Source organism: Ambystoma mexicanum, chromosome 5q, assembly GCF_040938575.1.
Source record: "Ambystoma mexicanum isolate Mex_15411 chromosome 5q, UKY_AmexF1_1, whole genome shotgun sequence".
In the NCBI taxonomy this organism is placed as follows: Eukaryota; Metazoa; Chordata; class Amphibia; order Caudata; family Ambystomatidae; genus Ambystoma; species Ambystoma mexicanum.
The window spans coordinates 1,057,756,867-1,057,784,328 of record NC_090933.1 but is presented as its reverse complement, the minus strand read 5'-3'; the positions used below and the strand labels follow the sequence as shown (position 1 = coordinate 1,057,784,328).

At 43.8% G+C, this 27,462-nt stretch overlaps 1 protein-coding gene across 1 annotated transcript in view; it reads left to right on the top strand.

Moving 5' to 3' along the window:
- Positions 1-27,462, top strand: part of SNTB1 (syntrophin beta 1) — a 714,658-nt gene that overhangs the window by 663,789 nt on the left and 23,407 nt on the right. The window contains exon 5 of the mRNA XM_069621565.1: positions 25,549-25,745. Within this exon, the coding sequence (XP_069477666.1) occupies positions 25,549-25,745 (197 nt within the window). The remainder of the gene's footprint in view (positions 1-25,548; positions 25,746-27,462) is intronic.

The following is a 27,462-nucleotide window of genomic DNA, read 5'->3' as shown; positions in this document are numbered from 1 at the left end:
TGAGGCGGGAGGTGAAAGTCCAAGGGGAGTTTATTGAAGAGGGAAGATGCTCCTAACAAGGGAGCCACACCATCCACTTCTCAGGCCCCTGGGCAATTGCTGGATGCCACCTCACACACAGTTTGTCTCAGGATGCTGTCTCACACACAGCTTGTCACACACGAGCATTCAAAGGATGCTCCTGGTGTCTCACTGCATGAGGACAGCACCCCAGGGACCCCCAAGGCATACACAACATGTGCAGTGCACATAATAACCCCATGCACATGCGGGCGCAGCCGCGCAGAAGTAATGCTCTACACAATACAACTGAGCTAGCTATTGTAAGAACTTGCCATAAGGCTAAAGAAATGACAAGCCAGCGCCCCATACCAACATTAGTTAGGGCATAGGGAAACGCCAGGTACTGTGCTAAGTTTATTGTTCTATTGTTGTCCTTGTTGTGTTTGTGGCTGCTGCATGAACACGAGTTGTGTGGATATGCCCAAATGTCACAACTCACATCTGGTTGATAAACTAAAAGTAACTGTGTTCAAAAGCGCAAGCCCCATGTTTTTTAAATCAAATCAGTAAATAAAACAGTATGGGCATATCTTATATTGATGTTCTGATAAACCAATATGTCAGTTTGGTATAACCATTTTATGATTTATTGTTTGTAAAAAGCCTCTGAAGACAAGCCATGCCCACACGTGTTTTGAACTATTTGGTATTTTTCAAGGCTCAAAGAAAGGCTACTCTTTAGTTCTGGGCAAGTTATTCATGGTGTCAATCGTACTAAAAGTATTCTTAAGTCTAATATGTTGATTGATCCTATATAATGCATGACAAACATGGCATTCTAAAACTACATATGACACAAGAAATATGACTAATAAGTCATTGCCGAATTCAGCGAAAACTCTATGACAGAAATTAATACAGCAGTAACGAGCTTTATACGCAACTATATATGATCAATCAACATATTAGACTGAAGAATACTTTTAGGACTCTGAAACAGAGCTGACATCATGAATAACATGCCCAGACCTTAAGAGTAGCTATTCATTGAGCCTTGAAAAAGACAGAATAGAACGAAACACATGTCATTTAAGCTTGACTTCAGAGCAGTGCTTAATTTGCACAAAAAAAGAAGTTCCAGGGCCCAGAAATGTTCTAGCACATCTGGGACACAACAGGCGGGCAACCTCAGGCACGCTGCTGCCATCACCCATGATTGTTCCCCCACAGTGCCTGACTATTAACGCTGCAACTCCCACTAGCTATTTTGGGTGATGGATACACTTGCCATGGTAGATGTGCAATTTACAGATGGCAAACAACATCAAATAACATAACATACTAGTTTAAGAGACATGTTTAAGTGCTTCTTTAAACACCTCATCATTGTTAACATTTTGCTCAGATTGTATAGGTTGGCAATTAGAACATGTTGACCATCTATCCACACAAAAATTTGCAAACTTGCTTCGCTACTAAGTTAAATTTATTGACAAATGCAGGAATGCAGGAATGCAGGAAAAATGATTATGGAAATATTAGACTTGGCTGTCAAACATTGCAGTAAAACCTTTGTGACAGTCATGAAAGTCACTCCTCTTAGGCAGTGGCTTTTTCCCTGGCCTTTCCCCTGCCTTGGATATGCTGGCAGGTGACTGTCCTTTTGTTACCAACCCATACTAATGTCGTTTTGCTGCGTATTCCAGTGGTGGAGGAGTTCCAATGTTAGGCAGGAGGACTGGAGAAGTGTGTGTGTGTGGCCAGTGCAGGCATCCAGCACTATCACCTTCCAACTCATTGTTATCAATGAAAATGGATAACTACCACTCTGCTGTCTACGTGGGTCATCAAGGTCATGAATAGCTATGCGCCGACACAGGATGAAGAGAATGTGGCCAGTGGACACTGTTGTTGCTGGTTGTGTGACAACTTCTGAATGAGATTTAATAATAAAGTTGCCAAAACACAACATAATAATCAGACTGAGTCTGAGAATATAAGTGCCGGGGATCTGGAATAAGTCTGGGGGCTGGGCCCTGGCAAACGCCCCCACAAATTGAGGAGTGCTTCAGAGGTTTTTTCAAGAAATAAATCATACTGTTTTATTTACTGCCTTGATTTAAAAAAACAAGGGCTTGCACATGTGATCATGGTTGATTTTAGTTTATGTACCATTCCAACATTTCCCATCCAGTCACATTGTATTGGGAACAGCCTGCCTTAATCCTTTCCATTAAATTGATGAGAAGGGGGAAACTGTGTAGATCCTTAGCACATTGAATTGAATTTAAATCAATGAATTCCCATATAGTTGTTAGAATTTGAAACGAACAAGGTTCATGCCCAGTGTGTTAGAGCTGGTAAAGACAATGAAAACGTGGGTGGTCCTTCTGAAACCCCTGACTCCTGTCCCAAAGGGAGGTGTCCACAAACCCAAAATAAGTAACCCTAAAACGCTGCTATTCAAGTGAATGTAGAGAATGCACAACAAAATTACCCATTTCTTCCCTTGCATCCCAAACCAGAATTACCAAGCATTACATCTCAATTGTATGTCTGTTGCAAAACATTTCCCATTCATTCCCTTGCCTCCCAAACCACTGCCTGTCCTTCGAATGTGTGTTGCAAAACTATTTTTTCCATTGTATTGTGAATGTTTTCTATTGGTTAATTTGCCATTTAATCTGATGTAAGTTGTAACTGAATATTTCAACATTTTACTTGTGTCATAGCGAAACTGTAAATCCTGTAAACCTGTGTTAGTCAATTGGTGCAAGATATTTGAATTTGTGATATTGTGTAGTGCCACAGCATTGTTGGTTGAGGTTGGTTGATAGTCTTCTTTGTCAAACCTTAAATAAATAAATATATATTCTTACTATACACTGGCCTGGTTCCTAGTCCATTGGTGACATAGGGTATTTGTTGGGGTGGATGCGAGACAGGTTGGAGGCCTCACTAAAGTTGAATAGGTATAAGCGCTTTGGGTGCACACCACCTTGTTTGCGGGGGGGGGACTCCCTGAGTTCAGTTTGACCATCTAATAATCTGCGACAGCGCGCCCAGATAGACGCAGCCAGTTGGGCGCAGGGACCTCTGGGCGCAAGCATGTTTTGGCACAAGCACGTTGCATTTTGCTGGAATATGGATTAAACATGTAGAACTTTATTTACTGCAACATTATAGAACAGGATGGAACAATTATAACACTATTGTTGCAGAATTGAACATGTATTTAACATGAAACACATTTATTTACGGCAAAATTATAAAACAGAATGGAACATGTATTAAACCATCTTGGGGCAACATTATAAAACAGAATGGAACATGTATTAAACCATCTTGGGGCAACATTATAAAACAGAAAAAAGGAAATAAAAAAGAAAAATCATATTTGTGTTGAATGCTGCCTTCGAGAAACCTGGCCTGCAGAAATCCAAGATGCAGCACTTAACCATTATGTTATTGTTGATATTATTGTTTGGATTCTCGCAAGTTTCATACTTAGCCTTTTACAATTGGACGTAACAAATTGTAGGCTAAGTATGAAAGCTTTTTCACTGACAGTATTCTTCATTTATTTCCTTCTGCCGCCGTCTTGTGGATTAGCAGCGTCATGGACCTAAATTAGTAGAAATTGATTTCATGCTGCCAATACTTTGGGGTTTCTTGGAATGGAAGTCATTTAAGAAGAACGCCGCTAAAGCCCACCCATCTTTTTCCTCTCTGCATACTTATGTTTGTCATCATTGATTTCTTATTCACCTCCAAATGCAGGAATGGTAAAAGTTCTGCATAGTTCCTCCTTTTTCTGTAGGGAATATTATGTGTGTGGACAATTGTGCAAGCACCGGTTGCTGTTTCCAAAAATATCATTCGGTTTAGTAAAAATCCCAAAGACCACCCTCAGCCCCTGACAAAGTTCTGCACCATCTCTTAAAAGTTGGCATTAATGGCAGACGTTTTCAATGATGTGAGCTGTATAAGTATGGCTCTAGTCTTACCCAGAATCAGCACGTAATTAAAAAAATAAGTGTCAGGGCCCAAATACTTTCTAGCACTCCTGTGACATTGCGGGTGGGCATCTCCCCGCCACTGCTTCCACCATGCATAGCTGCTCCCCACAGTGTTAACATATTTGGGGTTACACTACCGCTCTCTCCTTCTCATTGTGGTTGGTCGATGCACAAACTATCACCACTTTATCATTTAAAAAGTGAGTCTAAGACAATAAGTGCTGGGGCTCAGAAATAAGTGCCATGGCTGGGCCCCGGCAAATACCCGCACAAAGTAAGCACTACCCAGAATATTCATAAACACCATTAGCATGAGGGTTGAGTCGATGGCCTGACATAGAGCCAGTGTGAAACAATGCTGAAGAGCGCAATACAAGACATGCGAAAGTGGTCACGAGTTGGTAACACAAACCTAAAGTACACTAACGACTCCTGTGCATGAAAATATATGCCCGATATGTATTGATCCATAAGTTGCGACATGTCCGAGCTTGAAACTATGGAGTTTTAACTGGACAAAATAAAGGATTCCATTTGAGTTTAATGAGTTTAATCAGGTTCAGATAGCCCAGACAAGCAGAGCTATTTCAAAGTACTATCATATCATATATCATATCATACCGAGCTAAACAGTGCTTGGTAGTAGGCCAAAACAAGGACCACGCAAACAAGCTCTGGATCAGACAGAACACAATAACATTAAATAAAAAAGAATATCGCAGTCATGGGAAACTAGTCCTATACACAGAAAAAAGCAAACAAGTATTATGTTAGTTATCAATTTCTAGCGATCAATAAAATAATCCACTGGGCCAAAGAAGGCTTGAAATGGTATCCATTTTCTAAACAAAACACTATTTATTAAATTAAACATTTGAAAATATTGTCACCATCATTAATATAGTAGAACTGTGATCATGGGCTTTTAAAATGACTACTGGGACACAGGAATGGTTGAGAACATTTATAAACGTCTAAGATTTGACCTACCAATCTTTACAAAAAGTGGAAAAATCTCTAGTGTGAGTCTGTCCCAAAAAGTACCTTGGAAAACAAATGCCAATGGCATCCTCTTGATGGCAGAATCTGGGAGGGTCTACAGTCAGGACCCCCCTGCCAATGGAACATAGCCCTCAAGGAGCACTGGGGTGCACACTGAGGATTTGAGGATGACTGGTGCGGGTAACTGTAAAGACGGGAGGGGGGTGTCTGCGCTCCTGCTCTCTATATTGCAGAGGAGAGGCACAGAGGACCCCAGCCAAGATTCTTTATTAGGGTAGCAATGGACGAGCAATCAAGGCCTAGCTTCTCAGGAGGTGATGCGGGCTGGTTCTTAAGTACAGTGTAGTCCCCAAGCACCCACAAAGGAATGTCAGCCCACTTTATTAGTTAAAACACAGTCTTTATATAATTAGGGTACAAGGTTATGTACACAATCACAATAACTCACTTTGTGCTCGGTTATCTACAGTGGCAAATATATACAGTTCTAAACGGTACCACAATTATTATTAGATCTCATTCAAGTGTATCAACTATACTCTGGTCAAATGTCACACAGATCAATGAATAAAAGTAACCAACAATAGATATAGGAGGAAAGCCGTTGGTTAGAACAATTGGCAGAATACTGGCCCCTACCACTAGACACAGCTCTGTGTGGAGATCCCCCCACCTGGGCAACCTGTAAAGTAAAGATATACCACAAGCCCAGTCGATATATTGTTCAGTGAATCGTCTTCCCTTCTAAAGTGTTTCTACCACCCCAATGTAACTGGAATAGCAGAGTTCCTCGAGGAGACGTTGATGAATCCTTCTTGAGTGACTTCCTTTAAAGCAGGAGCCACGGATCGTAGGCAGTCTCAAAGAAGGTGAACTTGGCGTCGATGATCGTCGATGAAAAGTTTGGTGGCGTCGAGGTAGCAGCTTCGAACCTGACGGTGCACGTTGACGATGAGTCGAAGAGGTCCTACAAGGATGAGGTGTGTGGGGCAGATGTCAATAGTTCTGGACCGCAAAGAGTTTGTGAAGAACTGTGGCCCAGCAAGGGCGTTGAGACGTCCGGCGTCTATACGGTCTCTGGGTGGCGGGAAACCCACCGGCGGATGCTCTTTGGCGCATCGACGGCCTGTCCTCCTCCGTCGGGATAAGGCGGGTGGCGGCGTGGACGAGCGCGTTCGTGAATCAGAAGTCTTAGGCAAAAGGAGCGTTACAGCTCCAGTCGTCGACGGCATAGCATCAAGCAGTCCCCGCTTCTGGGCAACTAACTTTGACAGGCCTCCAGCGGTTACGACAAACCTGCAAACCCTGGTCGACGACGGTGGACGGCTGTCCGGTGCTTCTCTTCGTTTCTCATCGGCGGTCCCCGTGTCCAGCTGACAGTCTTTCGGAGGCTGACATCCAGGGCGCTTCAGCGAAGGTTAGCAATGCACGATGGTCCCTCGTAGCTCGGGAAGAGGGCACCTAGCCAGGTCCTCTCTGGATCAGTTCTTGAAGACACAGCAGCTTTCAGATCAATGAAGTAGAGCAACAGCACTACTTCTCTTCCAGCAGGGTTTCAAGGATAAGCTTCAGTTTCAATACCAGTTTCAACTCCAGCTTCTGAACAATTTCTAGCAGTGAGCGGCCCCCAGATATACTAGTTGATCTCCCAGTCATTCTGCTGGGTCACACTCAGGCAACCAATCACTCAGAAGGGCATTCAGCAGTCAGTCAGCCAATCAGGCACACGGTACATTCAGGCCATTCTTCTCCATCCAGACACTCACAACACAGAATGTGGATTTGGACTGGTACCACGCCATTCAACACTACACACTGCATTCATACCAGTTCTCGGGCAGGGCTGTCTCAGTCATTGTGTCAAACACCAGATATCAGACATCCACAACAAGAAGTTTATATTCGTCACACACTCCATTCACCCAGGTCCCACCCACAGGTGTACCCACAACATACGGTCATTGGGAAGGCTCCAGCCAGTCTGGTCGGCACTTCCCCACACTACCATATATGGAACTTCCACCCAACAGCCAGTCAGGGGGAAGGGACACAGTCAGGGCTTCCTGAGACTTTGGGAAAACCAAGGTAACAGGCGATGGAGGGCAAGAGGCCACGGGGGCCATCTTGTCTCCATCAGGAATCTACCGATTCCAATGACAGGACCGGGGCATCCTAAAATGGAGGACGCGCAGGGCACTAGTCAATTCAGCACAGAGCTGCCACCAGCCCGTACCCTGCTCTGTGGGCCACACACAGGTGCCCAAAAACATACACTAGGGGCACAGGGTTGTTCCCCCACCCATGGGTGCCATAAGGGTATCCCATGGGTCTGTACACCAAACCAAAAGAGAGAGCTGCACCGCCAGGAGTCCCACATGAACTCCTGCGTGGAAAACACGACAGAACACACAATAAAAAGCAGTAAAGGACAAGGATACGGAGGCCCTCTCCCTCCGATGCATTTCCAGCATCACAGTCACAGATGGGCCTCAAGCTCAAAGCTAAGGCGCATGCAGCTGATTAGCCCTTCCCCACTGATCTTTTTCTCACCTATGTTTTAGCATAAATGTAGGAGTAGTGGAATGTTTTTCCTCTCCCAGAAAATATGTATTTCAAATGTACTCTCTGAGGACTATAGCAAGGGCATCTGCAGGCGCATGATAGTAACTTTTCACTGGTGGAAGTGAAATTTTTCCACAGTATTAGCACCAGGAAACGAATTCCTACTGAAGAAAATGTGTTCTTTCAATGCCTTCAATGCTTGTCCAAGTTCTAATAGGAGTGGCCTTGGCACTATGGAAATCTCTTTCCCGGTTCAAAAATGCACTTAAAGTTACCTGAGCTGAAGGGGTATCCTGGCCCTAGAGAGGGTAAAGCAGAGCTGCATGAGAGAAACACTTAGAGAGGTAGACGTCACGCCTCCAGCGGATCTTGAGGTGAAGATCCAGGTTTGCATGAAGATCTGGAGGTTAGGAGATCAGGGAAAGACGGAATATATGCAGCAACTGAATTTCAATCAGACAGAAGAAGGGGCCAGAAGTACTTGCGCATTAACGGTTGGAATCTATATATATAAAATGCTTAGGTATATTTCCGTACTCAGCTGATGGAATTTATCAGTGTTAGGTAGCCCTCTGTTGTCCAAATAGCAAAGTGCACCTCTGTGTGCCCTTCCAATTCAAGAACAGCTATCAGTTTAACAAACAGAATGAGCATGGTTCTATTGCAAACATTCAGAATAATTTCTTTCCACCCGCACTTCTCTTCACAGAGGTCATGGCGGTTCAAGTGTCAATGAACTGTTAATTACCGGCTCAATGTTTCAGTCTCTAAAGAGCGAAACGCTGTAGGACGAATGCCTCTCGCAAGCTTAAACTGATAGTAGGTGCTGTAATTATGATACTACGCAATCTTATGCCATCACGGGGACTCTGCAATGGAACAAGCTTGACAATTACACGTCTACAAAGACACATCATAGAGGCCCGTGTAATCGATGGAACTTAGATACTCTTCTTATACCGTGCATACCTCTCATTCCATCAGATACAAATATGCCTTTCAAATTCAAAAGAAGACAGTTACCTATACATTTAGCCTTTTCAATGACCATTATTAAGTCACAGGTACCTACGCCCCCTTCTTGGATGAGATCAGTGGTGCCAATGTTCCCTTTAAGCTATGCACATGTGCGCTTGCCCAGCTTCCTTCTCGGTGCCGCTCAGAAGATTTTTAGCAGCGCACACAGACATTTCTCACCTATGCAATACGATTTAATAAGGCACAAGCCACAGCAATTACCTGATATTTGCTTTCACTTAAAATAATTAACTAGTCATGATATTCTGGTCTGGTTTTTAGGACACACTGCTCAATCTGCCTATTGCTGTTTTTAGGACACACTGCTTAATCTGCCCACTGCTGTATTGTAGACCTCCTGCGTAAGTCGAATCTGCCTACGACTGTTTTCTTTAGGCCACACTGCATACAATGATGCCCAATAAGCTCACCGCCTCTTTCACCACGTGGCTCACCTTCCTTATCATACTCTCTGCCCTCTCACTAATCACTGCTCCCCCCCATCCAAAACAAACATTGTTAAACCCGGCCACCACTACCTCTCAACTCAGTGCCATGGATACATCACTACAAACTCACCCATCACTAGCAGACAAATCCTCTTCGCCACCATATCGCACAACTATGTGTAGACTGGAAAGACGCAGAGCCCGTAATTGATTGCTGAATACAGCACTCAACGCATTCCTACAGCACGCAGAAACAATAGACTAGGCTCCCGCTCTACCCACAAACTCACCCCTCGCCTCGAACCTACAAACACATGCAAGCAGTCACCCATCAACCACCTCAGGCCCCTCACTGCCACTACACACGACCCACCTAACTCTACCTCCACCTACACCTCCACTAAAAACTCACATACACCCACATTAAATGTGCTCTCATTAATATACGCTCCCTCCCAGCGCATGCACATGAGATTCACAATCTTATAACCAACAACAATATTGACATACTAGCCATCACAGAAACTTGGCTACACGAAGCTTCTGGCCCCCCTATCGCACTTGCTCTACCACCAGGCTTCACCATCCTCAGACAAGATAGACTAGCACGAGTAGGAGGCGGAGTGGCCATAATCTACAAAGAGAGCTTCCACCTTCGACTTATTAGTCACCCCTGGACCAGCAACTCTGACCTTCTATCTGCCAAACTTACGCTGTCTCCCAATAGCACCATCAACATTCACGTATTGTACCGCCCCCCCCCAGGCCTCCCCATAGACTCCCAGGAACACCTCTTACAAATACTCTGCAATAACCTCAAAAGCTCCACTAAGACCTCCTATTAGGAGACCTTAACTTAGGATTCAATGATGCGAAAGACAAACCTGCTGATTCCTTTCATAAGGAACTCAACATATTAGGATTCACCCAAAAAGTGTTAAGTCGCACACAATCCAAGGGCCGCATTCTAGATTGGATTGCGGACCATAACTGCCACTCTGCTATCACCTCTAACATCACCCTGCCGTGGACCGATCAAAACTGTATCGAATTCACTGTACCCATCGCCAAAACCCACAAAACTCTCACCCCTGCTACCGCAGCACAAGTGAGAAGCTCCAAAAAGTTCAACGAGGACAACCTGCGCCCCTACCTCAATATCCCTGAACTAGCACTCCCCTTCGCCAATGACCCCAACACCCTAGCATACATCTACAAGGATGTTATACTAAAGCCATTAACGAGATAGCACCACTCGAAGGTAAAAAAGAAAAGAAATCACTACACTGCAACTCATGGTTCACTGAAGAACTTCAGTCATTGCGCTCATGCAAAAGAGCAGCACTGAAAAACTGGCAAACCAATCCAAGTGACAGTGCCAAAAACGAGTTCAACTCAATCTCCCTCCAATACAAAGCAGCCATCACCACAGCCAAAGCGAACGCTTTCAACTCTATAACTAAATAAATACAAATAAATACAAACACACGCATCGCCAATGCTAAATCGCACTCTAAAGAAATCTTCTCCATTTTCAATGAGCTCATCTCCCCACCCAACACACCTGATGAAATAGTCAAAAATGAAGCATGGTGTACGAGTATACAATTTGCCATGTTACACAAAATTGACCAATTCACACCGCTTTTCACGGCATTCATTAATGCATCTTTGAAATCAGGCATTATCCCCGACAGCCTCAAAGAGGCCTGGGTCCGCCCTCTACTAAAAAAAACGACTCTCGACTCTCTACAACCTAATAACTACAGACCGATAACCACAGTGCCATTCCTCCTGAAATTACTGGACAAAGCTGCTCATAGCCAAATCCAACACTTTCTGGAAACCCACTCCATTTTAGGGACCAGGCAATCGGGCTTCTGTAAAGGACACGGCACTGAAACAGCTCTGGTGGATCTAAAAAATCAGATCACCCAAATCATGGACAAAGGCAAGCCAGTCCTGCTTCTCAGCAGCCTCCGATCTTGTTGACCACAAGACTCTAACATCACACCTCACACACTCAGCTAACTTCTCCAAAGAAGCAGCGCTCTGGGTCACCTCCTTCCTCAAAGGAAGGGCCATGAAAGTCTTCTCAGATATAGCAAATGCTACACCCACCACAATCCACTGTGGAGTCCCTCAGGGATCTTGCACAGCACCTACACTATACAACTTGTTCACGAAGCTTCTCTTTGACAAGTTTGACTCACTTGGTATCGCGTACACGAATTACGCTGACTATACACAAGTACTTTTACCTCTCTCTGGATCATACTATGAAGACGCTAAGACACTCCACACAATCTACTCCACCATCCAGGCTTGGATGGCGGTAAATGGCCTCTGCCTCAATGGGGACAAGACAGAAATCATGATACTAGGCCAAAAGAACACCCTAGCCAAACTCGACAAATTGTACACCAACTTTACCATTGACAACTCCATTATCCCCGTATCCACAGCCGTCAAGACGCTGGGAGTTTACCTCGACTCCTCACCAGCCACGACCAGACAGGTCAGCGCTATCACGTCCTCCTCCACGCATACCACCAAACAAATAAACGCCATAAAACCATACCTATCCAAACCCAACTGCCTTTCAATAGCTAGAGCAACCATTGGAGCCAAACTAAACTATTGCAATGCCCTTTTGGCAGGCACATCAGCCAAAATCCTAAACAGGCTACAAGTCACGCAGAACAATGCCCTCAGTGCCGCACTAAGCATCCCTAGAAGGGAGCATATCTCCCTGGCCAGACAATCAGCTCACTGGCTCCTGGTCAAAGAGCATATCACTTTCAAAATCCTCACCCTCACACACAAATGCCTCACACTCTCTGCACCCTCATACTTATCTGAGACCATCTCCAAATCCTCCTCTACACGCCCCACCAGGACACAATACACTAACCAACTCCACATCGCACGCATCAATAGAGCCAAAACCGGCAGCTTAGGCTTCCCATATATTGCTGGCAAATCCTGGAACGCACTACCTACAGACATCAGAGCAGAAAACTCACTCTCTGCTTTCAGGAGAAAACTCAATTTGTAACTCCTCACACAGTAAAATGTAACTATTTGCTAACCATCTCGATCTCTGTAAATATGTACAATATCACCTTGCCTGTAACATTATGTATGATCATGTTATTTGTATCTAGGCTATGTATGTAACAAGCACCACAATGCCCCAGGGCTGCTGTGCGCTTTACAAATCTGAATAAATAAATAAATAAATAGCTCATTTACATTACCCTACTATGCAAGTGTGACCTTAAAAACTGAATACATCCACAAGAGGCAAAAACTAATATGAAAGAGTGGTTCCATAAACAGAAAAATCTAGTTAAGATATATGCCTACACACATTAACTAAATACTGTCCCCTCCCCACCCATGACTCCTATGCTTTACCATGCATTTACTCAGACCTCTAAACTCTATCGCAGAACCTATTTACATATTACTGGACAACCAGGACTCTTCCTCTCTTGGCTCTGCAAAAGGTTACCAGACTTGCACCTACATCTACTTGTTTTATGTTTGTTGTGATTTAAATAACGTTCAAGCAACAGACCTTCTATTATTCATGGGGCCTTATCAAAAGTGCCCTTTTGACTACATTGGCACTCCCGAGATGTTGCAGCACGACTCTTCAAAGGCCTCTGGAAATTCGACCCTGACCCTCCTCTAACTGCGCTGGCTCCTGCTGCAAGCCTCTAAAAGGCTGTCACCCTGAAGTCCCCAAGCTACCTCACTGAGAAACTCTGTTTCTCCAGAGGCCTGCGATCCACCAGAAGTCAGTAAATGTGCAGACTTTAAGTCTGTTGGCGACAGAAGAAAAGAATGAGCCGGTCATCAGACTCACCCCATTGCTGCTACCATTCAGGAAAGAGCTCAAGACCTCCCTTTTCAAGGAATGGCTTCTCTGTAACATATAGGTCCACACACCCTGCACTCCCCACCGTACTGCTCCTCACTGTCTCCTATCCTCGTTGCTTGTAGATCCCTTGCTGCAAATTGCAAACCCATTAGCTCCCATTCCCTTTTCCTCTGCTTCCCTTACTGTGGTTGTAAAGCGCTCCGTTGCTTCCCAAAGCTAGGTCTGCGCTCAATAAATACCCTAATAATAATAATAATAATAATAATAATAATAATAAAGGTGTCACCCACACTATGTAACCCAACTATCATCTTAGATATCGGATACTGACTGTAAGTAAGCAGGCTACTTGGATGTCCAACCTCATCCCATGCTTTCTATTCTTGAAACATATATCACGCAAGCACTTTTAATGGGGCCCCTTGCAAGCTAATGCATTATAAAACTCAAATATTAATGTTCTCTCTATGGATTTTGAGTAGGCAAATGTCATGCTCAGCGTCTCCTACTTTAGCATTGCTAACATTAGCCTATAGGTGGAGAGTAACATTGCAATATTTACTTGGCTTGCAAGGAATAACGGGTATGGACTAACCACGGTATTACTAATCTATAGTAGTAGGGCAACAGATATTCAGACAGTAGAAGGTGGTTCACACAATCTGCATCCTTTCCAAGTGTTCAGAGTTGCATTGGGCACAGACCTCAGCAAATTATATTGTAACTCACTGCTAAACAAAAACGGTTTCACTTATCAGTAGTACAATCCTACCCAACTATATAAGGGTGGGATAAGTTGCAAACAATCTTGTATGCACTGCAAAATAATAGTGTACATGCAGATTCATGACACTTTCCTAAAATGCATATCATCTGGTGAGGCACTAAATATGTTTTATTTGCAACGTATTATCGGTCTGCAAATATCCCAGTGAGTGTTTTACTGCTGCAATCCCTCACTTTTTATAGTGCCCTGTCAACTAGTATTGGAGGCTACCACTGGAGCCGGAGAGGGGTACGAGTGGAAGGGCATAGGAGAACACTCCTTGCGTGTGATGAGCAAATCAGTAACTTTCAAAAACCATGTGAGTTGTTTCGGCAGTACAGTACAGTGAAGGAAATGTGTTGTTTGTTTGCTAAAGGATAGAAATCTCTAGTAAAAGTCTATTGAACTGCACCTTCTGTGTCTTTCTATGCTCAGCTGCTGAGGACATTTCAATATAAACTTGTTGACTCTAGCATCCCCCTGCATCTTGTTTAACAGATAAAAATGAATCGAATTACAGAGGGGTCCCTAGTTACAGAAGAAGGCACTCAAGCTGTTGTACCTCTGGGCATTGATGCTATTAACCTAAAAGGCATATATATGTGATTTTCTTCAACCAAGCTCCATAAGAGACCTCAGTAAGGCTCTTTTTCAATTTTTATCTAGGCTGTGGTGAGGAAGGGTGGGCAAAAATATAGGCAGTAATATGTGCCTTGGCATTTTACTTCCTATGTCAGGGTAACAAGCAAGGCTCCAATAAGAATTTGCCTCCTACTTGGAGTGAAATGATTTTTCAGTGAGTCAAAAATTAGTTAGCTTTCCTAACCAGGATACTTTATGCTTATTAAAAATGTTCTTTCCTGTTAAAATGGAATCGGTACTGCTGGAAACGCAATCAGACTAAATTGGCTTTGATAGTATTCACCGGGTAGGCCAGAAATGGAATGACCCTGGTGCAAGACCCAGAGATGTACTAATAGCGGTAACGTCTTACAGTCAGAAAGAAGAAATACTGAGAGCAGCAAGATTCCACAATGACCTCACAATCAATAGCTCCCACATCCAACTGTACCAAGACCTGGCACTTATTACGCTTCGCAAAAGAAGAATGATGCAGCCAATTACAAAAGTACTACAAGCAAAACAGATAAGATACGGATGGACTCACCCTTTCGGCCTTGCATTTACGTGGGAGGGCAAACAGCAGAAGATCACTACTTGTGAGGAGGGCGGTGCAATCCTGCAGCTAGAAGAAATCCAAGATCAACTGATTGCCCGAACAAGTCCCAATTCCCAAGACACAGCGAGTAAACCATCGGAATGGTCAATTGAGAAAAAGCATAAATCTAAAAAAACAGAGAAGGCCAAAATCCAGCTACAGAGACAGGAATGACAAGTTGTGGAAGGAAGCACACAGAGGCGGCTAAACGGGGAACGAATAACGGCAGTACAATGATGGAGGCCTATAACACATCAAAACACACGAAATCTACACAGTGGAGAAGGAACTGCACACCTAGAAGATGGGAGCTGAGAGGGAGAACAGGTAGGCGGCGAGAAGAGCAAAATGAATTAACAACTACAGCAACAGCACGAACCCGAGCCCTAGGGCACCAAAAAGTAAACGGGGAAAGCACGGACGTAGTCCAATCCAAGCATATACCTGCGCAACTCCTCCTATATCACAATGGCTGAGTCAATAATCATATCTCTGAATGTACGGGGCCTGAACTCACCAATAAAACGCCGGGCGATACTAGACAGGCTGAATTCAATGCAGACGGCGATTGGGCTACTGCAGGAAACACACCTCCTCCCCAAAGAACGAAAAGCGCATGGCCAGCCGGTGTTTTCCACAACAATACTTTGCTTCAAGTGGTGAGAAAAAAAGAGGAGTGGCCATACTAATTGGGAAAGCACTAAACTTTAAAAAACTACAAACTCGCAAAGACAAAGAGGGCAGATACTTGGGGCTCAAAGGGCTGATAAAAGGGAAATTGTACACAATCATAGCAATTTATGTTCCAAATAGTCGCCAAGTTGTGTTCATAACAAGCCTGCTGGACAATCTTGACAGCTGGTGTGGGGGCCAACTGATAGTGGGTGGGGACTTCAACTGTGTTATGGACCCGATGCTGGATAAGTCTCTTCCCCCAACAACCAATGATCCGAATAACAGACAAGCCCTGGGCCGGCTCTACAGAGAATTAGGAGTGATTGAAACCTGGCGATTTTTCCATGGAGACCGGAGAGAGTACACCCAATACTCAGCTGTTCACCTTGGTTATTCCAGGATAGATATGATCCTAGTATCCACAACATTAGTTCCGCAAATAACGGAAGTAGAAATTGATGTGGAGTACCACTCAAACCTTGCACCAGTAATGGTGGGTGTGGACTGGGGGGTGGAAGGAAACAGAGTTAAACCACTTAGGAGATTAAATGAAATTCTCCTAAAAGACATTGAACTAAGAACCTATATGGAGACTGCCATCAACAACTACTTTAAAGAAAACGACAACGGGGAAATGGCCTGGGGGGTTATATGGGATGCAGGAAAATCAGTAATCAGGGGAGAATTCATTTCACAAGCCGCGGCATACCACCGCGAAAGAGCACTAGTGACAAACCAACTAGAAAAAGAGGTGAAAGCTGCAGAAGCCCAACATAAGACTCGAGGCTCTAGGAAAACCTTAAGAGCACTACGGAAAATCAGAGCTCAACTGGAGAACCACACGGCGGATCAGGTGGCTCAGTCGCTACTAAAAACAAAACAATCCTACTACATACATGGGGGCAAGGCTAATCGATTCCTGGCCGAAAACTGAGAAAACAAAAAACCCGGAACTATAGTGCAGCTAAATGACTCCCATGGGAAATCCCACACAGCATAGCTGGACAAAAAGGAAATAATTAAACGATTTAAAATGGAACTATTAAAGGGGGAAAATCTAGATCCAGACTATCAACTTGCCTATATCAACTCTCTCCAGCTGCCCCAAATTACAGAGAAAGACAGAATCAATCTCAGGAAACCGATTACTGCCCAAGAAATCAGCGATGCTATCACAACACTACCAGCAAACAAGACGCCAGGTCCTGACGGTTTTGGCAATGGCTATTATAAGACATTCCGTACACAACTGATAGGCCCGCTGTCAAAACTATTCAACACAATTAGAGAAACGGGGAAGGTCACGCAAGATATGGGGAAGTCCGTAACTATACTACCGCAAAAGCCAGGCAAAGATCCCAAAAACTGTGCAAGCTTCCGGCCTATAGCATTGCTGAACACGGATGTAAAAATCTACACGAACATTTTAGCAACTCGTCTAATGGAGATCCTTCCAAACATAATACAGGATGATCAAGCTGGGTTCATCGCAGACAGACGCACACAAGACAACATCAGGAGGGCAGTAGACGTCATTGACGCTGGGCGACGTACACAACAATCATTTGCTGTGGCAGCCCTGGATGCCACTCGGGCCTTCGACAGCATGGACTGGGGCTATCTGAGCTTGATTTTGGAGCGGTTTGGTTGCGGTCCAGAATTTACAAAAATGGTGCTCGCCAACTACCAGCATCCATCGACAAGTTTCAGGATCAATGGTCAGAGCACAGAATTCGTGGATATATCGGAAGGGACACACGTCAAGGCTGCCCTCTCTCCCCTCTAATTTTCGCAATGGCAATGGAACCATATGCTATGCAGATCCGCCAGGACGTCAGCATCAAGGGAGTAACAATAGGTCAGGAAACCCATAAAGTAGCCCTATACGCGGATGACATCACTCTCTTCATGGGAGACCCAAAAAATACAATGCCCAGAGCTATGGCCCAGTTGGAGGAATTCAGACGAGTCTCGGGGTTCTCCATAAATTTCTCAAATCAAAAGCTATGAACATAACAGCAAAGAGAGAAGATATCGAGACATTAGCAAGATCATTCCCGATGAGCTGGGTCGAAAGAAAACTGGAATATTTAGGAATCCACCTTGCCAGCGACCCTCCCAAATTATATCAGACAAACATAACGCCGCTGTGGAAACAACTACAGGAAGACTTGCACAGATGGGACTCCCAGGAGCTGTCATGGTTCGCCCGCATCACAGCGGTCAAAATGACCATTCTTCCCCGCCTCCTCTATGTAGTAAGTTCACTGCCAGTGCCAATACCACCACCTAAGATCCGAGAACTCCAAGATGCAGTATTCAAATTCATATGGCATAATAAGAAATCTAGAATCCAGAAACGAATCCTAATGCGCTCCCCTCATCTGGGCGATCTGGGAGTTCCAGGAATGGTCAGATACAATATGGCGGCACAACTAGCACCAATGCTGCGATGGGCGAAACCTGAGGATTATAAAGGATGGTGCAGAATCGAACAATCAGTCTTATCCGTCCCCCTAATAGCCCTCTTGAGCCTCAGCAAAGAAAACCGAAACAACAGAGAAGCTCTACTAGAAATGACGAAATGGTCTCTACTAAGTTGGGATAAAGCCCGGAAAAAGAAACGTATTCCTGGTGGACTGAGCCCATATACGCCACTGATGGGCAACCCAGACTTCACACCGGGTCTCCAGCGGGGATACTGGGTGGGCTGGTCAGGGGCAGAAACGACGCATTTGAAAGACATGTACAAAGACGGCGCTCCATTGCTCTTCACAGATTGCCAGCTAAAATTCAATATAGGGGAAAATGAACACTATAGATATGCGCAAGTCAAGCACTGGATTACCCACCCAACGGTGAAGAAGGCGGGCATGAGAACGCCATCAGGCCTAGTACTGTCGCTTCAAGAAGGCAATACGGCGAAGGGGGTCTCTAGACTCTACAAACTCCTCTCCAATAACCAGCCAACGGACCATCTCGCATACAAAATGAATTGGGAGAGAGATATGCAAGAGTCACTAACGGAGGAGGAATGGTCCCAAATATGGGAACGTGCACACGGCACTTCCAGATGCACCACAATAAAGGAATCTGCGTACAAACTGTGCCTCAGATGGTACATGTCCCTGAACCGCATTCACAAAATTGCAAAGTCTTACTCACCAAACTGTTGGCGAAACTGCGGTGAGAAGGAAGACCTGTTCCACATGTGGTGGACGTGCCCTAAAGCTGTTGTCTACTGGAAGGAAATATTAAGCTACATAAAAGAAATCTCAGGGGTGGATCTACTGAGATCTCCGAAGACAATCCTCTTAGGAGTCCCTATAGAAGGGAAATATGCGATGTCAGGAGCGTCAGCTAAACTCATCACCCATCTACTATCAGCAGCTAGAATGACTCTTGCACAAAATTGGAAAAACAAAGAAGGTCCAATCTCTGCATGCTGGTGGGTTAACATCTGGGGGGGTAATGGCTATGGAGAAGATATGCGCCATCAGCACCGGCAAATACCTAAGATTTCTGACTATATAGAATCCATTTCATGAACATGTACGGGACAGAGCAGCCCATTTCTTCAAACCCCGGCTGCTCCGAAACACACATGTAACCTGAACTCTCTCGAGATAATGCGAACTATAACGCTCGGTAAGACAGGAACATTAGTAAAATGAAGAACATGAAAGTTCAATGTGGTCAAAAGCTATGCTGTAATTGCTTATGTGCCTTCGAACAAAAATAGACATGGAAGCTAAACTGAAATAGTAATGTCAACAGCCTTAGAAGGGATGTCACTAAGATACAACTCGGTCCTATATAACGTATGTAAGTGAAATTGATTTTGTACATATAAAGTTGGTTAAAAGCACAATTTCTCTTTGAAATAATACCTAAAGAGCATGGCCTAAGGACAAATGATGGACTTACTCGTTGGTCGGTCAAAATACCGAAAATAAAATCTCGAACTGCAAAAATCTCGAGTACAAAATCTCGAAAAAAAAAATATCGAATTATTTATTTATTTATTTATATGTGTTTTTGGGGTCAGGTAAGTAAAAAAAAAGGGTTAAAATAAAAAAAAAATAGAAAAAAGGGGGGTTGGGGGGGAACCCCCCCATTTCGAGAAAATAACGTCATAAAAAAAATTCGATATTTTTTTTTTCGGCCTTTTGTTTTCGAGATTTTTGTTTTCGAGATTTTTTTATTCGGTATTATCACTATAAACCGACTTACTCATTTACGAAAACCACTTAACTTGTAATGGAGGGTGAAGCGTGGTCAATTTCGAACTAAGCCTTGGTGGTAATTAATTGAGAGGAATAGAGTTGTCATTTACAATGCCTTCAGACGTATTCTGAATGTATAAACGCTTCAGTAAAACATTGGCGAGGAAATGAAGCAGGGAAGGCAATGTATTGTAAAGTCTCACAATGGGAACTTTAAGTTAGAATCCATTGTTGCGTGCAAAATTCTTCCCGAATGTACCCCCATATGTTGTATATTCAATCCCAAATTAAGTCGGATTATGTAATAAGGTTGTTAAATGTAGTGGGAGGGAAGGTCGATTATTGTTTAATAATTGTTCAATGGCTCTATGAGATGACCTACTGTTATGCTTACCCTTGTTGATTGAACTCAGGAGGAACTTTATCGAACTGTTTTATCACTACTGCTCTATGTGTTATAAATTGAAAATCTAATAAAATATTTGTTTAAAAAAAAATGGAATCGGTAGAAATTACAGATCAAAAAGGTTCGACCAATACAAAAGGTTGAAAATGCATACCACCAAAGGTTCGAACACCAAAAGTTCGAACCTTTTGTGGCATGCATTTAAAAAAAGAAAAACACTGCGCCCCACACCCAAAGAAAAAAACGGAAAAAACGGAGGCTGCGGGGGTGTCACTATACTACACAGTATAGTGAGCGGGGGTTGCAGGGGGAAACCCCTGCAGCTGCCTGAAAAGAAAAAAAAGACGGCGCTGGTTCCCGTTTCCAAAAGTGAAAGGGAACTGGCGCAAGGTAAGTAGGGTGTGCATGGGGGGGTGTTGATGGTGTGGGTGTGGTGTGGGTGTGTTGTGGGTGTGGGTTGGGGTGTGGGTTTTGTAGGGTTATTAATATTATGTTCGCATGGGAAATGTACGAACATTTTGTGTTCGTGCATTTCTCATGCAAACTTTTCAGTCACAAAGCAGCCGCGGTCGGATCACACAGATCTGTTAAAATGTATCTTCACATTGGGCAGAAATATTATGAGAGTTCCTTCCTATGACACTGCTATGCTGGTCACTGATTTGAAAAAATATCAGTGGTGCTTTGTGTGTACAAGTCGGGGGTTGGCAAATATTTGTTCATTGTTTCGGGTTTTTGTTGGGCACATTTTCCTGTTTTTAGGGAGTAAAAATTGATAGTGTATATGTCTCTTAGCTGTAAGGCTGGTTTTGAGTAAGCGTTGTCATGACTCACATGACAACGTAATGTGGATAGTAATCAGAAGCCAGGGAATTTTGATCATCATATTAAGTGATGCAGTTATTCTGATGCAATTATCATCCTTACACAAATTATGAGAGGCATGTTCTCCTGGCCCTTGAATGAGTTCATTAAAGTGGCACATGAACTCCTATTGGCATGTTTTATTGTCACATTCCTTTTGTTTCCCATTATTCCATCTGCAAATATTGTATCCTGTCTGATTTTTTGACAGCCACATCAGTTATGAAAAGCGATATTTGTTTTTTTGTAATACACATGAGTGTTTTTCCAGTGGCATAAAGCACACATTTTTCTCTACACAGGAGTACTTTTGCTAGCTACTGTGGCAGATCTTGAGATCTTGCACTGGCTTTTAAGTTCTCTTTATAATCACATATACAATATTTGTTTTTTTAGCCTATGTGTTTGGAAAAAGAGCTGTAAGATGCACATTGTACATAGATTTGTAAAGAATTGCAGTCGTTGGGAAGGGGAAATTCCTTTCCAAACTCTCTTCGGAGATGGTAACTCACTAACTACGCATGCTAACAAAGTGGCTTACCTCGTTAGTTAGTTGCACACATGGAAAATAAAGTGCGCACGAAAGGCAACCAGCTCCGCACTTGGAGAAAAATAATTGGAGGGAACATTGGTGGTGACCATCAATAAGTCACAGCGACCTATGTCCCCTTCCTGGAAGCGATCAGTGGTAATTCCGATATTTAAGAAGAGGGACAGAAAGTGACCCTATGAATTACTGTGGCAATAAGACCCAAGGCGGCGGGCCAATACCGCCCCAGGTAATGCCCCCGGGGCCATAGTAACAAAGCCCCGGGGCATTACCGTGGGCATATTGGCCCGCCGCCGAGGGTCTTATAGCCATTAGTACCCCCGGCCTGTTAGACTGGGGTACTAATGGCATTTTTTTCTGTTTTGCAACACTGCTGTGTTTCGAAACAGAAAACAAAAAAAAAGTGTTTCCAGCGCGTTCGCTCCAGGAAAAGAAGAAAAAAGAAGGTAAGTGGGGTTGGGAGGGTGGGGTGGGGATGGTTTGCGGGGGAGGGAGGTGGAGGAAAAAAAAACGTACCTCAGTCCCCGGCGGGGGACGAAGGCAGCCTCCAGCCATGGGGAGGCTCGGAGCGGGGATTGCCCTGTTTCGAGCCTCCTCATTGGCTAAGGGGCTGCCACGCCCCTCGCCGGGAACAGAGTACCCGGCCCGCACGGCGTACACAGGAAAACCGTGTGGTATGGCTTGGAAAAGAGCCAATCCATACGTTGTATTCCCAGTGCGCAGCGCGTGCCGGGGACTAATAAACGATATTGACCTTTAAGATACGTTCGAACGGCATATGTCATGCTGGGAATGGGTAGAAATTATAATTTGGTGATGGACATAGTTCTTGATGCCAGACTTTTGCCATTTTTTAAGTGCAGTAATAACTAGTGTCACCATTACTGCCCACTCGTGGCACTCAATTCATCAATCTCTGGAGTTGAAGGGCACTATCAGCCAAACTGGGGTATCAAGTCCATATCATTCTGCATGGTCCTGCAACGATGGGGAATGTGTTGGGGTTGAGTTATCCACCTGGAATAGATACTGTGCAATTCCCAGGGAGATGGGAGATAGAAGGGATGCTTGAAGGAATAAGAGGGTCCAGAGAGGGTTTCATAAGCAGCGGAGAAGCAGAGATGGAGCAACACCACCCGGAGCAAGCAAGGATTTCAGAATAAAGAAGCGTTCCACAAACCACGGAAGAACACGAAGATTGTAGTACTTTCATGGGTCACCCTTGAATGACAGGCTAGATCTGCAAATATAAGTCTGTGTTGAGAGGGAGGTGGACATTTCACATTTCAACATCGGCCATCTTCCCTTTGATGACAGTGACCATTTTACTTCTGGGCAAAAAAACCATGAGCACCATGAGAAAGCTGCCTGACAGGGTGCTAATAGAGTTACTGGTCGTGGCAAAACGGGCGCATTTATTGGCATGGCTTCAACAAAGACCTACCAATAAGGTGATTTACCATACATTAAAGTTATGGGAATACATACAAAGCAGGGAGATTACGTCTGTCTGGCATCTTTTCTGCGTGAACCTCTCTGCCTTTTATTCGACATATCTCACAGAGGTTTTTCAAGTGGGTATAATTTAAAAAGAAATGTCACAAAACACCTTGAATAGATATCGCAGTGATTGGAATGGAAGACGCACACTACTGAGCAGTGCATTAGCAACAGCAGCTGGATTGGCAAGTCAAGAAAAGTCAGAATTACTAGCAATGTAGTGGCTTTATTTTCAGCAGATTGCCAAATGGAGTAGTGAGAGAGAAGGGCAGAGGATATAGGGTGGGCCGCACAAGAAGAGTCACCTATTGGGAAGAACGACCCATCGGTCAGCTGAGACTGTTCGTACCCACGGTCGGACTGGCCTGTAGGCCAGTAGGACAATGCCCCAAACAAAAACTCAAAATGCCGGTGTGCGGCAGTTTGAGGGGTAAAAGTGGGCCACTTTTTTGGGGCACGTGGGCCAGTTTGATGAGTTACTTCACTATGCGGCTAGTGGTTTTGGCCAGCGCTGTTGAGTAACTATTATTTTAAATGCACAATTTGCACACTTGGCTTTTATGGCACAAACTTTATTTGCTTTCTAAAATCAGATCAATAGGACTGGTTATGTGCAGAATCTAGCCATGTAGGCCCGTTATCGCCTAGGGCTCTGCTAACCAGTAAGCCATATAGAACTAAGGTAGAGGATCCATTGACTAGGTGTTTAAGGACATCGTGGTTGGACTTGAATGAATGTTTGGGTTTCAATGCATTGAGAGATCCAAGTGCTTCAGTTTGGCTGAATTCAAGTGTTACGCATGAAGGGAAAGTTTTGTTCTGGCATGATTGGTTCTTGGCTGGGGTGCACTGGATTGGAGATCTTTTCAATGGTATGATTTGGATGACAGCTAGAGAGGTGCGGATGAAGTGTGCTATTCCTACTTTTTGTCTGTCTGATTATCGGAAGATCAGGAAGGCGGTGGGTGAGGTGAATATGGATGAGCGAATCAATGTGGATATGCTCGGTTGGAAGCCAGGGGTGAATTGTTGTGGCCTAGTTAGCTATGTTTATAGACTGATTGTGTCAAATTATAGAGCAAATGATGCTTTGAGATTGGATTGGAACCAGAGGATTGGTGAAGATATTACGGAAGATCATTGGTCCCGTATTTGTGAGAACGTGAAGTTATGTTCTTTAGGTCTTGCTGAGAGATCGCTTCAAATTAAGATTTTAAATAGAATTTATTGGACGCCTGAGAGATTGTTGAAAAGGGGAATGTGTGACAATTCGGAATGTTGGGCATGTTTACATGAGGTTGGCACCCTTGAACATATGTTGTGGGAATGCTCAAGGGTGAGGGGTATGTTGTTCGAATTTGATCAGATCTGTGAAAAGGTTCTGGATGAAAAGGTTTCCATGGATTTTAAGACCATTATATTGGGTAGTGATGATATGTTGAGTGATTTGAGTACGTCTCAGAGAAAATGGTTCTTTTGGGTGCAATGGTAGGGAAGACACTGATTTTGAGGCATTGGAAAATGTCTGCTCCTGTGGCAATTGAGATGTGGATTGAAGAGATGCATAGTCTAGCAGAAATGGAAAGAGTGTTGTATCGGAGGGAGAAGGAAACTGCTTTATTTAACAAGATCTGGGGTAAATTTCTTTTACTGTGTTAGGCCTGTTTGTTGAATGTATTGTGACTTCATCGGGGGTTTGGGGGGATTGGTTTTTATGAATATAGTTTGATGATCTTTGTTGTGATTAATGCATGTTATTTTACTGATGTTTATGTGTTCCAATGTTGAAAAGTTTTGAAAATAAAGTTTTCAAAGATTTAATAAATAAATAAATGCACAATTTCCATCACATTTCATCGAAAACCACCCCCTTTGGTACTATTCAAGCAGTCTGTCACAAAAGGAATGAATTGCAACTTGCAACTGTGGGCCACTTTTTTCATTGATTGCCCGAGACAACGTTATGCCCCAGTCTGACCCTGTTTATAACAATGGTAACCTCAAGGATTGTTAACTTTTTTCGTCTCTGGCAAATATTGGGGCACATTTTTCATTTTGGACAAGGTTTATGGTGTATCCAGTGATAGTTTAGCTGTGAAAATGGCCACCAGGTCACGACATTTCCCTTAAAAATACACCCTCAGACAATCAAACACTTTCCCCAAATATTCTAGGATTGCAGGTAATAATATATAATTATACCCCTCCTAGAATATTTGGTGAAAGGATTTTAGGGGTTAGCAAAAAAGTCACCTACCTAGCGACTTTTTCACTGTGACATTATTAGATGGAACCGTTTATGGATAATCGAAGGGTGATTATTAATATTCTGCATGGAACAGAGACACCAAGAGAAGTACCAAGTGACAGTAAACAAATGCATTATCGCTTTTCATTGCAGGTTGGTGCATTCCACTCCTTCTAAGGGTTCCCCGCAGTCCGGAGTGGATTTATCGTTTGCCACACGCACGGGTACGAGGCAAGGGATTGACACACATCTGTTCCGCGCCGAGACACACAAGGACCTTTCGCTGTGGACAAGACAGATCGTACAGGGCTGCCACAACGCCGCCGAACGCATCAAAGAAGTCACAACTCGTAAGCATTTCCTGGCCGGTTGTCTTTTTTTAGTTTTTGAAGTGTGTTAAAATTGGATCATCTTTCTGATTTACCTACATACATATGTTTTGTTTAAAGGCTCAACACTATTGTCTGTAGTAAGACTTTTGCCAATCTTACACACCAAATTATTCATGTATTCATTTCTTAAATAACATCATTTAAATTCCCGGATTTATAGTGCCAGAAACAAAATGTCAATTTGGTGCCTTACTCTCTTGGAATGGTCCCACACTTGTTCTTATAGGGGTCATGTGACACCCTTTGATCCCCTCTGCTAAGGGCTCCTTAGGCTGCTGCTGCTGCCAGAACCTGTGTTACTGTAGAACTAGCTCTGCTAGAGAGGGGAATTTATTGCTGGAAAATTCTAAAGTAATGACTTGCAGGCAGGCAACGGGTGCACCTGGCAAGAAGCAGGTTTCAGCACAGGTGCACGGGAGCCGAGTGAGGGTGGCTGGAGCAAGAGATGATGTGCAGCTCAGTGCACAGCAGGAAGTCAGGGGTTAGGTCTGAGGTTCGTGCGTCTGGCGACTGCGGAAGGTAGAGAGACAGGAGACTCAGGGTGCAGAGGTTAGCCCTGCTGGGGGTAAGTAGTTGTGTATGGGACAGCCACAGCAGTACCTGTCCCTACACTGTATGTGATTGGTACTCCCTTTGTGTTTCTGGCTCTTCGAGGTCCCGGGATACCTACACACAGCGCCTAACAATGCTACTTTATTCTCCGGGATGCACTGACCTGGCTTGTCTGGTATATGGTAGGGTGGGAGGGGGGTGAGTAGACTGAAGCGGTCTGGGGTGTACCTGGTCCTGGACAGAGTGAGGCTCAAGTAACCTGATCTTATCCTGTGTTCGAATGTTCAGTAAAATCAGTGAAATAATAGCAGCCATTCTAAAAAATGAAAGATGTGACCATTGAGACAGCGGAGGTGGGGTCTATTTTTTTAAAAAAAACATTTATTGTATATGGTTACAGAAGAAAAAATATAACCTTTCACAAGTTTCAAATTAAGTACATAATTTAGCAAAACAAAAAAGAAAAGAAGAAAAGAAGAACAAATTATACAGTTAATAAACAAAGCATTCGCATCCAGACCAATTCCAACACAATTTACACAATCTTTAAAAGAATTTTACAGTTCTATCTTACAGTCCTCAAGCATCTTCACTACAGCAATCGTCTTTTGGTGCGAGTGACCATCAATCAAGCTTTCCCAAGAGCAATCTTGTGCCCAGTATGTTGCATCTGACATGAATCTACTGAGAAGTTGATGTCTAGAATTTCTCGTTCCTGCACACTCCAGATGTTTGATTGATTGGTTTTCAGGCTTGGTGCATGAATGACAAAGGCTTACTGCAGAAGCTCCCAGGCCTCTTCTCGCCAATATTTCCCCACTATGTAAGATATTCAGTCTCAGTCTGAAAAACGTATTGCTTGTTCTCCAGTCTGGGAATTTTATTAGATATTTGTTGAGGAAACCCAATTTCCTTTCCGCTCTTTGTAGGGGATTTGAATAAGACCCTGATTTTCTTTTCTCAATGGTCCTAATCCAGTCCATTTCCTCCCATTTTTTTTGGCCTTTAATGGATTTTCCTCCAGCAGTTTTGAGTTTATATTCGCCCACTCCTGTCAAACCTTCGCCAGTGAATCAAGTCTGTCCAACTGGAAAGAATTGCCAGCGTCATGATGTTTTCTCAT